The 16622-nt window shown below is 53.9% G+C and overlaps 1 protein-coding gene across 2 annotated transcripts in view; it reads left to right on the plus strand.

Moving 5' to 3' along the window:
* The window catches only part of LOC135187429 (S-adenosyl-L-methionine-dependent tRNA 4-demethylwyosine synthase TYW1-like), a 138898-nt gene extending 129460 nt beyond the window's left edge, over positions 1–9438 (plus strand). Inside the window, exons 16-17 of one of the 2 annotated variants that reach the window (XM_064166124.1) lie at positions 8719–8941; positions 9102–9438. In XM_064166124.1, coding sequence (XP_064022194.1) covers positions 8719–8940 — 222 coding nt within the window. In that variant the 3' untranslated portion in view covers position 8941; positions 9102–9438. Of the gene's footprint in view, positions 1–3809; positions 4016–8718; positions 8942–9101 lie in introns of those variants that run through there. The other variant, XM_064166125.1, reaches the window with a different exon arrangement.
* Positions 9439–16622: the final 7184 nt, after the last annotated feature.

Below are 16622 nucleotides of genomic sequence, written 5' to 3' on the forward strand. Positions count from 1 at the left end.
AGGGTTGGGAAATGTGAGTGCTCTGCACTCCTGTGATCTATGAGGTGTTTAATGCTGCCCTGTGTCAGAGTGGGGAAGCTGCTTTGTTTAAAGCTGTCTTCAAACTGAAATCAAGGAGAAACATAGAATCAGAGAATCAAGCAGGTTGGAAGAGAGCTCCAAGCTCAGCCAGTCCAACCTAGCACCCAGCCCTGGCCAATCAAGCAGACCATGGCACTAAGTGCCCCAGCCAGGCTTGGCTTCAACACCTCCAGCCACACAGACTCCACCACCTCCCTGGGCAGCCCATTCCAATGCCAATCACTCTCTGCCAGGAACTTCTTCCTCACATCCAGCCTAGACCTGTCCTGGCACAGCTTGAGGCTGTGTCCCCTTGTTCTGTTGCTGCTTGCCTGGCAGCAGAGCCCAACCCCACCTGGCTACAGCCTCCCTGCAGGGAGCTGCAGGCAGCAATGAGCTCTGCCCTGAGCCTCCTCTGCTGCAGGCTGCACACCCCCAGCTCCCTCAGCCTCTCCTCACAGGGCTGTGCTCCAGGCCCCTCCCCAGCCTTGCTGCCCTTCTCCAAACACCTTCAGCACCTCAACATCTCTCTTGAACTGAGGAGCCCAGAACTGGACACAGCACTCAAGGTATAGCCTCACCAATGCTGAGCACAGGGGCAGAAGAACCTCCCTTGTCCTGCTGCCCACACTGCTCCTGAGCCAGCCCAAGATGCCATTGGCTATGCTGCCCACCTGGGCACTGCTGCCTCCTCTTCAGCTCCTCTCTGCCAGCACCCCCAGCTCCCTCTCTGCCTGGCTGCTCTCAGCCACTCTGGCCCCAGCCTGTAGTGCTGCTTGGGGTTGTTTTGGACAAAGTGTAGAACTCTGCACTTAGCTTGAGCTCAGCATTGGAGCCAGCAAGAGCAATTTTCCAGCTGCCTTTGGAAAGTTAGAGGTCAGAGGTGTGACTGAAGGTTTCCCATGGCTCCTCTCCCCACAGGGATGGTCTCCATCCTTCCAACACGAGTTTTGCTCTGTGAGGATGAGGCCTGCAGGGAGTCACACCAAGCTTGGCTTCATCCCTTCTCTAGCCCACACTCTTAGGTCTCTAGCCCACACTCTTTCCTGAACATGTATTAATTATTTGTAGGGAAAGGCTCACTAACAAGTGACAGGATGAGAGGAAATGGCCTCAAGTTGCCCCAGGGGAGGTTTAGGGCATCAGAATAAACTTCTTCCCTGAAAAGGTTCCCAAAGACTGGCACAGGCTGCCCAGGGAGGTGGTTGAATGCCCATCCCTGGAGGTGTTTCAAAGCTGTGTGGATGTGGTGCTGAGGGCCATGGGTTAGCCCCAGCCTTGGCAGAGTTAGAGAGTGGTTGGGCTGGAGGATTTCAAAGATCTTTTCCAACTGACACAAGCCTATGATGAAGATGAGCCTCTGCACCTCAGTCTGGTCCTTACTGAAGAAAACAGAACATTATTCTTCTTGGGACAAACCCCCTCAGGGCTCAGTTTTGGGGCCAGACTTGTTTTATCTCTTCATCAATGACCTGGCCAAGGGGATCTGAATGCACCCACAGCAAGTTTGCAGATGACCCCAAGTGAAGCAGAAGTGTCAAGCTGCAGGAGGGCAGGAAGGCTCTGCAGAGGGATTTGGACAGGCTGGAGCAATGGGCTGAGGTCAGTTGCATGAGGTTTAACAAGGCCAAGGTCTGGGTCATGCACTTTGGCCACAACAACCCCCAGCAACCCTACAGGCTGTGGGAGGAGTGACTGGAGAGCTGCCTGGTGGAAAAGGACCTGGGGGTGTTGGTGGGCAGCAGCTGAACATGAGCCAGCAGTGTGCCCAGGTGGCCAAGAAGGCCAACAGCATCCTGGCCTGGAGCAGCAATGGTGTGGCCTGCAGGAGCTCATGCCCTTCTACTCAGCACTCACAAGACCACACCTTGAGTACTGTGTCCAGTTTGGGTCAGCACAGTGCAGGAGGGACACTGAGGTGCTGGAGTGGGTGCAGAGAAGGGCAATGAGGCTGGGGAGAGGTCTGGCAAACCTGAGCTGTGAGGAGCAGCTGAGGGAGCTGGGGTTGTTTGGTCTGGAGAAGAGGAGGCTGAGAGGGGACCTTATTGCCCTCTACAGCTACCTAAGAGGAGGCTGTAGTGAGGCTGGGACCTTATTGCCCTCTACAACTACCTAAAAGGAGGCTGTAGTGAGGCTGGAGCTGGTCTCTTCTCCCAAGTTACTAAGGATAGGACAAGAGGAAATGGCCTCAAGTTGCATCAGGGGAGGTTTAGGTTGGCTGTTGGGAGGAAGTTCTGTCCTGAGCAGGTGGTCAGGCACTGGCACAGGCTGCCCAGGGAGGTGGTGAAGTTGCCATCCCTGGAGGTGTTTCCAAGGAGAGTGGATGTGGTGCTGGAGGCTATGGTCTGGTGATGAAGGCTGCTGGGATGAAGGTTGGCCTGGATGACCCTGGTGGTCCTTTCCAAGCACAGTGATTCACAGTGATTAGATGCTGTGCTGAGGGGTTTGGGTTAGTCAGGGACTTGTCAGTGTGAAACTAATGATGGGACTGGAGGAGCTTGAAGGGCTTCTCCAATTTAAGAATTGTGATTGAATTGTGGCTGACTTCCATTTTTTTTTCAGTGGTAGCTCTCCCTGTGCCACCATCTCTGCCTCTCTCCTGTGTTCTATCCCCTCACAGGAGGCCTGTGTTTATTTCCTGGCAATTGTGCATGTCTGGGGGAATGTAGTAAATTGTGCTACTATATTGTCCTCACTATGTGCTTAGGGTTTTATTCTCCCTCCCTCCCTCCCCAACCCTTTCCAAATTGCTTATGCAAATGTGCTGATAAGAAAAGCAATCTGTCATGTGTGGCTCTTCTCTTTCATGAATGTTGATGGCTTTCTGTAGCAGGAAGCTTCTGTCTTTGCTGGCAGAGCAGCTGTAAGCCTCCAGCAGAAGGTAATGTACAGAACTGTGCTGTTCATATCCACTCTCGTGGGTCAGTAGAGGAAAGGGAGGTGTGAGCCATGCTCTGCTGATGCTCCCAGGTAACCTGGCTCTGCATTTTAGTCCTGGCTCTCCATTTTAGTCAAAGAACCATAGAAGGTACCTTAAATATCATCTAGTTCCAATTCCCTGCCATGGTCAAGGACATCTCCACTAGACCAGCCTCATCCAACCTGGCCTTGGACACCTCCAGGGAGGGGGCATCCACAGCCTCCCTGGGCAACCTGTGCCAGTGTCTTGCCACCCTCACTCTAAAGAATTTCTTCCTCATCTCCAGTCTCAGTCTCCTCTCTTCCAGCTCAAAGCCATTGTCCCTCATCCTGTCACTCCCAGCCTTTCTCACAAGTCCTTTCCCAGCTCTCCTCTAGCCCCTTTCAGGTACTGGAAGGCTGCTCTAAGGTCTTCTAGGAGCCTTTTTTTCTCCAGGCTGAAGAGCCCCAACTCTGTCCCCATAGCAGAGGTGCTCCAGCCCTCTGATCATCTTTGTGGCCTCCTCTGGACCCTCTCCAACAGTTTGGGTTACTCCTGGCTCTCTATTTTAGCCCTGCTCCTGGCTGCCTTTGCAGTGTATCTCACAGTTTTGCTATAAGCTGTTTGAGGGTTTTGCTGTCAGTGGACAACCCAACCCCAGGCAGGTAGCTCCATCCTTCTGCACCATTGCCCTGTGGCTCCTTGGGGTCCAGCCAGTGCCATTCCTGGCAGAGGTGTGTAGCCCTTTGACAGCTGTCCCAGTGGTGGCCCAGCAACATGCCTAGCTCTGCTCTTCTGGGCTTGAAGGCCTTTATGAGCTTCCTCTTATTTCCTTTGCCTGTCTCCCCAGCACTGCTGCCTGCTCAGAGCACTGCTCCTTGCCCTGGCTGTGGGATCCACTGACTTCAGGCAGGTCTGGCTTTGCTATGCACCACTGCCACATCTGTAGGGACCAATTAGTGGTGGGACCATGAGGATGAGACTTTGGGGACCTGGGAGCATGAAGTCCAAGTGGGAAGGAAGTGTTTGCTCCTGTGCCACAGAATTAATCAGGTTGGAAAAGGCCTTCAAGATCATCCAGTCCAACCTAACACCTGCTAATTAACCCAGGCACCAAGTGCCAGCTTCTTTTTAAGCATCTTCAGGGATGAGCACTCCACCACCTTTGAGGGCAGCCCATCCCAATGCCAATCACTCTTGTGGGGAAGAACTTCTTCCTAACATCCAACCTGAACCTGCCCTGGTGCAATTTGAGGCTGTGTCCTTTTTGTTCTGTCACCAATTGCCTGGCAGCAGAGCCCAACCCCACCTGACTACAACCTCCTTTCAGGCAGTCATGAGCTCTGCCCTGAGCCTCCTCTTCTCCAGGCTGTCATCTCACTGCTGCTGCAGAGCCCTGGAGGAGGATGTGTTTGACTTCCCAGACAGCACAGCCTGGTTTCAGAGCCAGCTGAAGGAGCTGCCTTGCTATTTATAGCTATGGTGCTAGCTTTAACATAAACACAAACCCAAGAAAACAAGGGAAAGGTTTGAGCCATTTGGCATCTCTTGATGTATTTATCACCTTAAAAGCATTACCAGGGGGTGCAAACTTCATGGAAATCCCTGATGGCATCAGGCTGATCAGGCTGAGGTCACCTCAGTGTTTAGTGTTGGCTCATCGCTTGCGAGGACATTGCAAAGCTGTTTTGGGTCTTAAATCATTTCTCTCTGGAATGAGCACAAAACTCTTACAAAGCAATCTGTAAATCACAGAATTGTGTTGGTTGGAAAAGACCTCTTAAAAGCATTGAGGCAAACTCCTGACCCAACACCACCATGGCCACTAAACTGTGTCCCCAAGTGCCGTGTCCACAGGTTTCCTTGAACACCTCCAGGGATGGAGACTCCACCACCTCCCTGGGCTGCCTCTGCCAATCTCTGACCACTCTTGCAACAGAGGAATTTTTCCTGGTTTCCAACCTGAACCTCCCCTGGTGCAATTTCAGGCCTCTTCTTCTCCTCCTATCGCCTGATGCTAGAGGAAAGAGACCAACCCCACCCCAAGCTCCTTGCAGGGAACTGTAGAGAGCAATGAGGTCTCCCCTCAGCCTCCTCTTCTCCACACTACACACCCCCAGCTGCTTCCCCCCAGCCCTGTTCTCCAGATGCTTCCCCAGCTTTATTTCTCTTCTCTGGACCTGCTCCAGCCTCTCAACAGCCTTCTTGGAGTGAGTAGCTCAAAACTGAACCCAGTACTCAAGGAATGGCCTCACCAGTGCTGAGTACAGGAGCACAATCCCTGCCCTGCTCCTGCTGGCCACACTATTGCTGATCATAGAAGGGTCATAGAATCAAGCAGCTTGGAAGAGACCTCCAGGTTCATCCAGCCCAACCTAGCACCCAGCCCTGGCCAAGCAACCAGACCATGGCACTAAGTGCCCCAGCCTGGCTCTGCTTCAACACCTCCAGGCACACAGACTCCACCACCTCCCTGGGCAGCCCATTCCAATGCCAATCACTCTCTCTGCCAACAACTTCCTCCTCACATTCAGCCTAGACCTGCCCTGGCACAGCTTGAGGCTGTGTCCCCTTCTTCTGTTGCTGCTTACCTGGCAGCAGAGCCCAACCCCACCTGGCTACAGCCTCCCTTCAATTGCCTTCTTGGCCACTGAGCACCCTGCTGGCTCACCTTCAGCTGCTGCTGACCAGCACCTTCAAGTCTTGCAGGTGATGAGGACTGCTCTCCCCCCCCTACACGTGTCTGCTTTTCATCCCTCAGCAGCAGAACCTGCTTTCTGTGTCACTCTTAAAGGATTGCTCCCATCTCCTGATGGGCCAGAGCAGGGCTATTGCAGCACCAGAAAAGCTTAATGATAGTTGATCTGCTTTTGCAAGCAATCCTGGCAGCCTTCTTTTGGTTATTCTGGTGGGAATGGTATAGTGCCCTTAGCCTACAGCAGACAGCTCCCAGCCTTAGCAGCTCCTTTGTGTCAGCAGCTGCACGTTGAGGTGGTTTCAGAATTAAAGGGCTTAAAATCTGACTTTGGTGACCCAGCTGGAGTTCAGGAGACAGCAATGCTGGTGGACAACAGGATGAGCATGAGCCAGCAATGTCCCCTTGTGGCCAGAAAGGTCAATGGTATTTTGGGGTGCATCAAGAAGTGTTGTAGGGAGCCTGAGGGGAGGTTCTCTTCCCTCATTTCACTGCCCTGAGGGCTCATGTGGGATCTTGTGTCCAATTCTAAGCTCGTCAGTTCAAGAAGGACAGAGAACTGCCTGAGAGGGTACAGCAAAGGGTTACAAAGATAGTGAGGGGACTGCAACATCTCCCTGAGGAGGAAGCATTTACCCTGGAGAAGAGCAGATTGAGGGATGATCTTCTCAATGCTGATCAATACTTCAAGGGTGGGTGGCAGGAGGATGGGACCAGGCTTTGCTCAGTGGTGCCCAGTGACAGGGTAGGGACTAACAGGCACAAACCTGCACATATCAACTTCCATCCAAACATGAGGAGGAATTTCTTTACTTTGAGAGCAATAGAACACTGGAAAAGGCTGCCCAGAGAGGTGATGGTCTCCTTCTCTGGACTCACTCAAAACCCACTTGGATACCATCATAGAACCAGGCAGGGTTGGAAGGGAGCACAAGGAGCAGCCAGTTCCAACCCCCTGCCATGCCCAGGGACACCCTACCCTAGAGCAGGCTGCACACAGCCTCAGCCAGCCTGGCCTCAAACACCTCCAGCCATGGGGCCTCAACCACCTCCCTGGGCAACCCATTCCAGCCTCTCACCACTCTCATCATCAACAACTTCCTCCTCACCTCCAGCCTCACTCTCCCCACCTCCACCTTTGCTCCATTCCCCCCAGTCCTGGCACTCCCTGACAGCCTCAAAAGTCCCTCCTCAGCTTTTTTGTAGCCCCCTTCAGATCCTGGCAGGCCACAAGAAGGTCCCCTGGGAGCCTCCTCTGCTCCAGCCTGCACAGCCCCAACTCTTCCAGTCTGTGCTCACAGCAGAGCTGCTGCAGCCCTCTCAGCATCTTCCTGGCCCTGCTCTGCATGAACCTGCTCTGGCAGTGAGATTGGGCTTAATGCTCTCCAGAGATGCCTTCCAACCCCTACCACCTTGTGACTGTTAGTGTGTGGAGAATGAGTGTTGGCTGAGTTTGTTCCTGCTGAGACTCATCCCTCACCATTGTGACTCTGCAGTCTCCCATCCCTGCTCCGTGCCGAGGACTCTGCCGGAGCTGCGCAGGCAGCCACAGGTCGGCCTGGGCAGTGTTGGACTGCAGCAGGTTTGTAGGGCTCAGCAGTTTTCCCAACCAAAAAAGCTTTTAGCTCTTGGGCAGAAAGTCAAGAGCCATTTTCAATGCAGAGCCATCAGGGTTTGGAAGGAGTCAGGGAGTCAGTTTGGCTTCCTTCTTTTCCCCCCCACCCCCCTTCCTTTTCCCCCTCTCGTTTTGTTTTGGATGAAGTACATAATAAGCTCTTAGCTCAGAGAAACCCTAATTGAGGATTGAGTCAGGCTCTTGCCAAATGAGCAGAGCAGAGCAGGGCTGCTAGACAAATGCAGCTTCAGCTTGGCAAAAGGAGGAATTCTGGAAGTTCTTCTGTGGGAAGAGGATTCATGGCATTGAATCTCTTTTATCTCCCTCACTCTTCCCAAACACAGCTCTCTTGCCCCTTCAAAGAGTCACCCAAATCCAGCCTGCTCTCCACAGCACACAGCTCTGGTGTTGCTGCCAGCACCAGTGCAGGTGAGGGGGCTGAGCTGGTGGAGGGCAGCTGTGTGGGAAAGAACCTGGGGCTTGCTGGTGCACAGCAGCATGCCCATGAGCTGGCACTGTGCCCTTGTGGCCAGGAGAGTCAATGAAGTGCATCAGTGAAAGTGTGGCCAGCATGTTGAGGGAGGTTCTTCTCTTCCTCTTTGAGAGAGGTTCTCTTAGACTGGAATGAGAATCAGGCAGGGTTGGAAGGGAGCAAAAGGAGCAGCCAGTTCCAACCCCCTGCCATGCCCAGGGACACCCTACCCTAGAGCAGGCTGCACACAGCCTCAGCCAGCCTGGCCTCAAACACCTCCAGCCATGGGGCCTCAACCACCTCCCTGGGCAACCCATTCCAGCCTCTTACCACTCTCATGCTAGAGATAGGATAGGAAGCTGCTGGAGAAGGTCCAGCAGAGGGCTACAAAGGTGCTGAGGGGACTGGAACATGTCTCTCATAAAGAAAGGCTGAGGGATTTGGGGCTTTCTAGCCTGGAGAAGACTGAGAGGGATCTTCTCAATGCTTATACATACTTAAAGGGTGGGAGTCAGCAGGATGGGGCCAGGCTGTTTTCAGTGGTGCCCAGAGACAGGACAAGGGGCAACAGGCACAAACTTGAGCTCAGGAAGTTCCATCTGAACTGGAGAAGGAACTGTGAGGGTGGTAGGGCACTGGAACAGGCTGCCCAGAGAAGTGGTGGAGTCTCCATCTCTGGATTCATTCAAAACCTGCCTGGCTGCCATCCTGTACAACCTGCTGTAGGTGAACCTGCTGTGGCAGGGAGGTTGGACTGGATGACCTCCAGAGGTCCCTTCCAACCCTGTGCTGCTGGGGTGCTGTGGTCTGTTAGGTCTCCTTTAGCCTCAGGATGGTTTCACCCTGGATATAAATGAGAAGAGGCTACAGCTGGGCAACCAATTCAGTCTGCCCCCTGCTTGCTTTGGCCCAGCTGTGGCATTTGGGGGAGCTCCTCATTACTGCCTGCCTTGGCACCTTGCTTCTTTTCCTTCCAGTTCAAGGTCGGTGGTGAGTGGTGGACCTGGATCGACTACGACCGCTTCCAGCAGCTGGCGCAGCAGCAGGAGAGCAGTGGTGGCACCCAGCCCTTCACAGCAGCTGATTATGCAGCCAAAACTCCTCACTGGGCACTCTTTGGGTCCAGACAAAGGGGATTTGATCCCCTGGAAGTGAGATACCAGCGGAGGACCAAAGCCAGAGACATCTCTGGGTGCTGAGGTTAGGTTGGACTCACCAAACTGTGGGCTGGCTGCTGACTTTCGGTCTCCGTTCCTTGGCTAACATCAGTTTTGAGTCCTTCCCCCTAGACTTTGCTGTTTGATGCTGAGGAGGAGGAGGAGGGTGAAGCCTTCATTTAACCCTTCCCTCCTGTTTTTAGAGCTTCTTGGAGGAAAATCCTGACACTGCTCCCCAGCTCCTGATTGGTGCCAAGCGGCAGGTGCCAGCGACTCGTCGCAGCTGGCAAAGCGATCAGGGGTGGGGTGGCTGTGGCCTCCACAGTTGGAGAGTTGGACTTCTGTGCCCTGCCAAGAGGAGAGCCTGGCATCTGCTGGCACCCAGCAAACCATTCTGCATCCGTAAGTGCCAAGGGGACTTGACCACCACAGGCTGGTTGGATCAGTGCTGGTGGGAGCACGGAAGGGCCTGGGTCTAAAACCCCAGGCACAGCCTGGAAGTGTCACTGGACAGACTAATAAAGATTTCTGTCTTCTAAACAGTGCTGCCAGTTCCTGGGAAGAGCACAACCTCAAGGAGCTGAGGCTTGGGAATGGTCTAAGTAGCAGCACCACTCAATGTCTTCTTTGCTGTGAGGATGGTGAGACACTGGAATGGGATGCTCAGAGTTGCTTCATCCCTGGAAGTGTTTAAGACCAGGCTGGATGAGGCTTTGAACAACCTGGGCTAGTGGGAGGTGTCCTTGCCCATGGCAGGGGAGTTGGAACTGATGAGCTTTAAGGTCCCTTCCAATCCAACCCATTCCCTGATTCTGTCCCTGGAGCTGTTCAAGGCAGGACTGGACGTGGCACTTGGTGCCATGGTCTAGCCTTGAGCTCTGTGGTAAAGGGTTGGACTTGATGATCTGTAAGGTCTCTTCCAACCCTGATGATACTGTGAACTTCTGCTCTCTCTCCTAAGTTCCTTCTAACTTCATGGGATTGGCAGTGAATATTTCCTGAGTAGTTTCACTCCCTCAGCAGCTCCCAGCAATGTCTAAGAGCTCTGCTTAGGCTCCCACTGTGTGTGTCCACTGTTCTGCTGATGGTGAGTCTGTGCTGTGGGGAGCCAACAGGCTTGGGTGTCAGCAGATGGCTTCTGCTGCTCCACCCAGGCAGTGGCACTGATGGTTTGGGCAGGATATGCTCTTGGAATTGCCTCCTGATGGAAGCAAAGCTTTCAGCAGCAATCCTCTGACAAGAGCAGCTTCACCTGTGTAATCTAACACAAACCTCCTGCTCCTGCAAGGACTTGCTTCATCAGTGTCCTGGCCAGTGTGGGCTGCTGCAGCTCTGGGTGTGCTGGAGCTGGGGAGCCTCACTTCTGCAGGAAGGGAAGGTTTTTAGCTCCTCTCCAAAGCAGCATTTCATGCCTCACCTGAAATTACTCCTTTTAGGTTTCAAAATAGATTGCTGCTCACCAGGATGCTCCCCTGGGCTGGGGCTTGGGGGGGATCTTCATGGGGATGTGCTCTGGAAAAACACAACTTGGAGTTAAATGAGGGCTTTGGTAGTCTGCCAGGGACTGGGAGAAGGTCCCAGGCTGGGAAGACCTCTCCAAAGATAGGATTTCAGGATCAGGCCATGCTCTTGCCATGGTGGTGCTCTGTCACCCTGAGGATATTTGACTTCACTGGGTAATGCCAATCCATTTTCCATAGGTTTCAGAGTGGACCAGAGCCACCCCTCCAGCAGCATGTCCCTGTGGTAGGGGGGGTTGGAATTAGGTAATCACAGAATCAGCCAGGTTGGAAGAGCCTTCCAAGCTCAGCCAGTCCAACCTTGCACCCAGCCCTGTCCAGTCAACCAGACCATGGCACTAAGAGCCTCATCCAGGCTTTGCTTCAACACCTCCAAGCACAGCAACTTAATCCTTGAGGTCCCTTCCAGCCCTGACAAGTCTATGATTCTGTGGTGCTGCAGGATGGTCTCTGCTCTCCTTACTGCCCCCAGGGGTGCCCAGGAGCCCCTCACAAAGAGCAGCATTCCCTTTGGTTGGAGGGGGGACTGTTGCCCAAAGCCAGGGCACAATGTGTGTCTTGGGCACTATTTCCACTGCTTCAACAGCCAGCATGGGGGCTTGGGACACTCCATCCTCAGTTCTTACAGGGGCTGAGCAGAAAGATGGAGACAGAGTTCTGAGCAGGGCCTGTTGTGACAGGGCAAGGAGTGATGGTTTGAACTGAGAGATGCAGACTGGAGAGAAGGAAGGAATTGACTCTGAGGGTGAGGAGACTCTGGCTCAGATTGCCCAGAAAGGTGGCAGAAGCTCCATCCTTGGAACCACTGCAGGTGAGGTCATCTGGGGTTCTGAGCAACCTGCTCTGGCTGGATATGTCCCTGCTGAGGGCAGGGGCTTGGGCTGGATGACCTTTAAAGGACCCTTCCAAGCCAAACCAGACTTTGATCCTCTGAAGTACTACCCCATAAGCAGGGAGCATTTGAGGAGCCCTGTGCCCTGGCTTCTCAGCCTGGTCCAGCTCCTCCTTCCATAGTTGGCATCCCTCCTAGCACTCACAGGGTGAGCCACTTGGGATGGGGGCTGCCTGGGGTTTGTGAATGACAACAGATGTGTTTGCTTCCAAACATGCCAGCAGGGAGAGCTCCCCCAAACAGAGGATTGACATCCAGCACTTGGCTCCACACCTGCATCACTCAGGATGCTAGAGCTGCTGTTGTGCCTGCAGGAGACAGGAAGAAGACGCTGAGGTAACTGAAGGAAGGGCAACTTTGGCATCCCAGCAACTGCAAACTGAGCCAGGAGTGGGCAGAGGCTGTGGACCCCCCCTGGGAGGGAACCCAGCTGCTGTGATGGAAAGTGGGTAGCTAATGCTGGGCAGGAGTTTCCAAGGAATCAGGTAATCAAGGGGTGGTTTAGATTGGATGGGAGGTTAAGGATCATTTAGTTCCAGCCCCCTGCCACAGGCAGGGACACCTCCCACCAGATCAGGTTGCTCAAGGACTCATCCAACCTGGCCATGAACACCTCCAGGGAGGGAGCAGCTACAGCCTCCCTGGGCAACCTGTGCCAGTGTCTTCCCACTCATCTGGGAGCATAACCCACTGCTGCCTCCCTGAGCTCCATCCTCTTTGGCAGGGGCTCAGCTCAGCTGTTTAAATCATCTTGGTGCTAGCTACCTGTTATTTGGGGAACAGAGAGAAAGCAGCAAAGCCACTCACCTTGAGTGCCCTCACATACAGCATGGCCAAGGGGTCAGGCCCAGCCAGCAATACAGGTCAGGCCATACTGTGTCCAGTTCTGGGCTCCTCAGTTCAAGAGAGATGTTGAGGTGCTGGAAGGTGTCTAGAGAAGGGTGACAAAGCTGGTGAGGGGCCTGGAACACAGCCCTGTGAGGAGAGGCTGAGGGAGCTGGGGGTGTGCAGCCTGCAGCAGAGGAGGCTCAGGGCAGAGCTCATTGCTGGCTACAACTACCTTAAGGGAGGCTGTAGCCAGGTGGGGTTGGGCTCTGCTGCCAGACAAGCAGCAAGAGAACAACGGGACAGAGTCTCAAGCTGTGCCAGGGGAGGTCTGGGCTGGATGTTGTTAGGAAGTTCCTGCCAGAGAGAGTGATTGGCATTGGAATGGGCTGCCCAGGGAGGTGGTGGAGTCTGTGTGGCTAGAGGTGTTGAAGCCAAGCCTGGCTGGGGCACTTAGTGCCATGGTCTGGTTGCTTGTCTGGGGCTGGGTGCTAGGTTGGACTGGCTGAGCTTGGAGCTCTCTTCCAACCTGCTTGATTCTGTGATTCTATGATTCTCTCACCGATGGGTAGCTGCTAAAGGCCAGGCACAGAGGCTTGCCCCAAGGAACACAGAGCCTCTTGTCAGGTTATTCCCAGAACCTCTCCCTCTCCAGGCTGTTCAGCTGTCATCAGCAACTGGTCATTTCTCCTCTAGCTGGGACTGGGGGAGGATGGCAGCTGAACCCCTGCTGGCAGGTCAGTTTCATCTTTAATCATAACAGCTGAATCACAGAATCAGCCAGGTCAGAAGAGAGTGGAGCTGGCACCAGTGCTGGTGTGGGTGGTTGTAGGAGGCACATGGACAGAGAATCACAGAATGGGGCTGGAAGGGACCTCCAAAGATCATCCAGTCCAACCTAGCACCCAGCCCTAGACCATGGCACTAAGTGCCCCATTCAGTCTTTTCCTGAACACCTCCAGCCACAGAGACTCCACCACCTCCCTGGGCAGCCCATTCCAATGCCAATCACTCTCTCTGCCAACAGCTTCCTCCTAACATCCAGTCAGTATTATTAGGAGGAAGGACTTTTCCTTAGCAGGGGGCTGAATGGACCATCTCCAGATGTCCCTTCCAACCCTCACCATGCCAAGAAGCTGGGGAGGGACTTCTGAGGCTGTGAGGGAGTGCCAGAAGTAGGGGAATGGAGCAAAGCTGGAGGTGGGGAGAGTGAGGCTGGAGGTGAGGTGGAAGTTGTTGAGCATGAGAATGATGAGAGGCTGGACTGGGTTGCCCAGGGAGGTGGTTGAGGCCCCATGGCTGGAGGTGTTTGAGGCCAGGCTGGCTGAGGCTGTGTGCAACCTGCTCTAGGGTAGGGTGTCCCTGGGCATGGCAGGGGGGTTGGACCTGGCTGCTCCTTGTGCTCCCTTCCAGCCCTGCCTGATTCTGTGCTTCTGTGATTCCTGTGTCCTCCTGCAGTGAAGGTAAAGCATATTCTGCTGCTTGCCCCACAAAGCCACCAGAAGAAGACTTTTCTTCTGGGGAGAGCTTCTCCTTTGGGTTGTTTTTTTTTATTCTTAAAGGTCTTTAAATTGTTATCAGACCTGCCCCAGGCCTCTGGTATTTAATCAGCCAATGTCATCCAATTATATGGGGATAAAGGAATTGTCTCCCTCAGCAAACCTGCTTCTCCAAGGGGAGGAGAGGTCTTCCCTCAGGATTATGTCATTAAAGAGAGACTTTAGAGAGGAATCTTGCTTTGGTGCTTAAAGAGCTTACTCTGAAATCCTCTCAGAAGTGAGCTGCACTTTGCAAATGCTGAGTAAGGGAAATGTGAGCTGATAATCTGCCTGGGGTCCCATTCCCTGGTGCTCCCCGTGCCTGGATGCAGAAGCAAGCTCCAGGTGGGATCAGCTCTCAGCCAGGGGTCTCAGAGCATTCCTGGTGTCCTTCATTGTGGCTGCTTTTCTCTTGAGATGTGCTTAGAAACAGCTGGTTGGGTCCTTCCCCTCCTTCAGTGGGATCTCAAGCCTGGCTGAATTGCCTTGAGATGAGCCCAAGGCTTCCTGATCCACTGAGGCTGTGGGAATTGCAGTTGGATATGAGCAAATCTCCTCCAGAGGCATCTCACCTTCCCTCTCTCCACCCTGCTGAAGCTCCATCTCTCCCAGAAGCTCCAGTGCAGGTTTTACATTAGGCTGCCCACATCCAGATCCAGCTTCACTAATGCTTCAGTTTTGTGCTCCCCAGTTTAAGAGGGACAGGGATCTGCTGGAGAGGGTCCAGCAGAGGGCTAGGAGGACGATGAGGGGACTGGAGCACTGCCTGGTGAGGAGAGGCTGAGGGACCTGGGGCTGCTTACTCTGGAGAAGAGAAGACTGAGAGGGGATTGAATCAATGTTTATAAACATCTGAGGGCTGGGGGTCAGGAGGGGGGGACAGGCTCTGCTCACTGCTCCCTGGGATAGGACAAGCAGCAATGGATGGAAGCTGCAGCACAGGAGGTTCCAGCTCAACACAAGGGGGAACTTCTTTGCTGTAAGGGTCCCAGAGCCCTGGCACAGGCTGCCCAGAGAGGTTGTGGAGTCTCCTTCTGTGGAGCCTTTCCAGGCCTGTCTGGATGTGTTCCTGTGTGCCCTGAGCTGGATTGTGTGGTCCTGCTGTGGCAGGGGGCTTGGACTGGATGGTCTCTTCAGGTCCCATCTGCCCCCTGACATCCTGTGAGCCTGTGATCAAGAGGACACAGCCTCAAGCTGTGCCAGGGCAGGTTCAGGCTGGGTGTTAGGAAGAAATTCTTCCCAGCAAGAGTGGTTGGCATTGGAATGGGCTGCCCAGGGAGGTGGTGGAGTCCCCATCCTTGGAGCTGTTTACAAGGAGGCTGGATGAGGCACTTAGTGCCATGGTTTGGTTAGTTAGAAGGTGTTAGGTTGGACTCAATGATCTTAGAGTTCTTTTCCAGCCTGGTTAATTCTGTGATTCCATAATGCTTCAGTCTTGCTTCTGCTCCACAGCATCTGTGGCCCCAGTGCTGGGAAGAAAGCTTCCTTTTGACTGCTTTGACAGGTCAAGAGTCAGTCTTAGCCTAAAGGAGTGCTGAAAGCCAAGTCCCACTTGGGTGTCTCTGCCTGTCTCTGCCTGTCTCTGTATTGATGAGCTCTAGAAGGCACAAGAGCTGTGGGCTTGTTTGGAGAAGGTCTCTGAGCTCCTGGTGAGGAGGAGCTGCTGGAGGGAAGCACTCAGTGCCCCAATTCATCCAGCACAGGCCACGAGCACCTGAGGAGCTGCTGTGTCAGTACTTTGCCATGCTCTGGCTCTCAAGCTTTGTGTGTGTTTATGACCCAAGAGATGAGTGCTGGCCATGGGCTAGCCCCATGGATATGGCAGATGTGGGCATGTGGAAGAGCACTCAGCATGGGCACTGGGCTCAGCACCTGGGCAAAGGAGCTGGAGGTGACACTGCCTTGTTCTTTCTCACCAGCCAGAAGCCAAATCCCCAGCTGTGAGCTCTCCTAGCTCTATCTAGGTGGCAATTTCTCAGATGCTTTTAACCAGTGTCAGAAGCAGGAGATTGGACATTTACAGCCTTCTGTAGCTGATAGACATCTGAGAAGCTTCACAGAAGGACTGGAAAGCACTTCCCAGGCTTTTATTCCTGTGCTGGCTTTTGTCTTTCAGTTCACATTACCCAAGAGTGGTGCTTTTTGTCCAGAGGAAGGCACATCTGGGCCATTTGAGGGACTTGTCCTCTGTGTTGAGCTGTCAGCTGTAATGGGGCAAGTGTGGCAGGTGCCAGCAAAGAAGGACTTTGGGTTGTCTGGCAGATCTGTACTGTGGTTTTGGATGGGAGTGCAGGGATAGGGCAAGAGGAGGGATTGAGCTGTCTCAGAGCTGTGTCCATGAACTGGCTGAGGGCTGGAAACAGGGAAGTGCACTTAGGGATATCCAGGGTGGAAATAGTGGCACCTGCTGTGGTGGGGATACCAAGGGCACTGTGGTGGCCTGTGGGTCCTTGAACCCAACTGGCTGGCTCAGGGAGGGCTTCTGGGGTGTATCAGAAGGGCTGTGGTGAGTAGGTCAAGAGAGGTTCTCCTGCCCCTCTACTCTGCCCTGCTGAGGCTGCATCTGGAGTACTGTGTCCAGTTCTGGGCCCCCCAGTTCAGGAGGGACATAGAACTGCTTGAGAGAGTCCAGCACAGAGCCACAGAGATGCTGAAGGGTATGGAACAGCTCTGTTAGGAGGAGAGCCTGAGGGAGCTGGGGCTGTGCTGCTGGAGGAGAGGAGCCTGAGAGGTGACCTCAGCAGTGGTTACAAAGATGTGCAGGTGAGTGCCAGGAGGCTGCAGCCAGGCTCTGCTGGGTGATACCAAAAGACAGCACAAGGGGCAGTGGTGGAAGCTGAGGCAGAGGAAGTTCCATGGAAACACGAGGAGGAATTTTGTCCCTGTGAGGGTGACAGAGCCTGGCACAGGCTGCCCAGAGGGTCTGTGGAGTCTCCCTCTCTGGAGATA

Source organism: Pogoniulus pusillus, chromosome 27 (assembly GCF_015220805.1).
Source record: "Pogoniulus pusillus isolate bPogPus1 chromosome 27, bPogPus1.pri, whole genome shotgun sequence".
In the NCBI taxonomy this organism is placed as follows: domain Eukaryota; kingdom Metazoa; phylum Chordata; class Aves; order Piciformes; family Lybiidae; genus Pogoniulus; species Pogoniulus pusillus.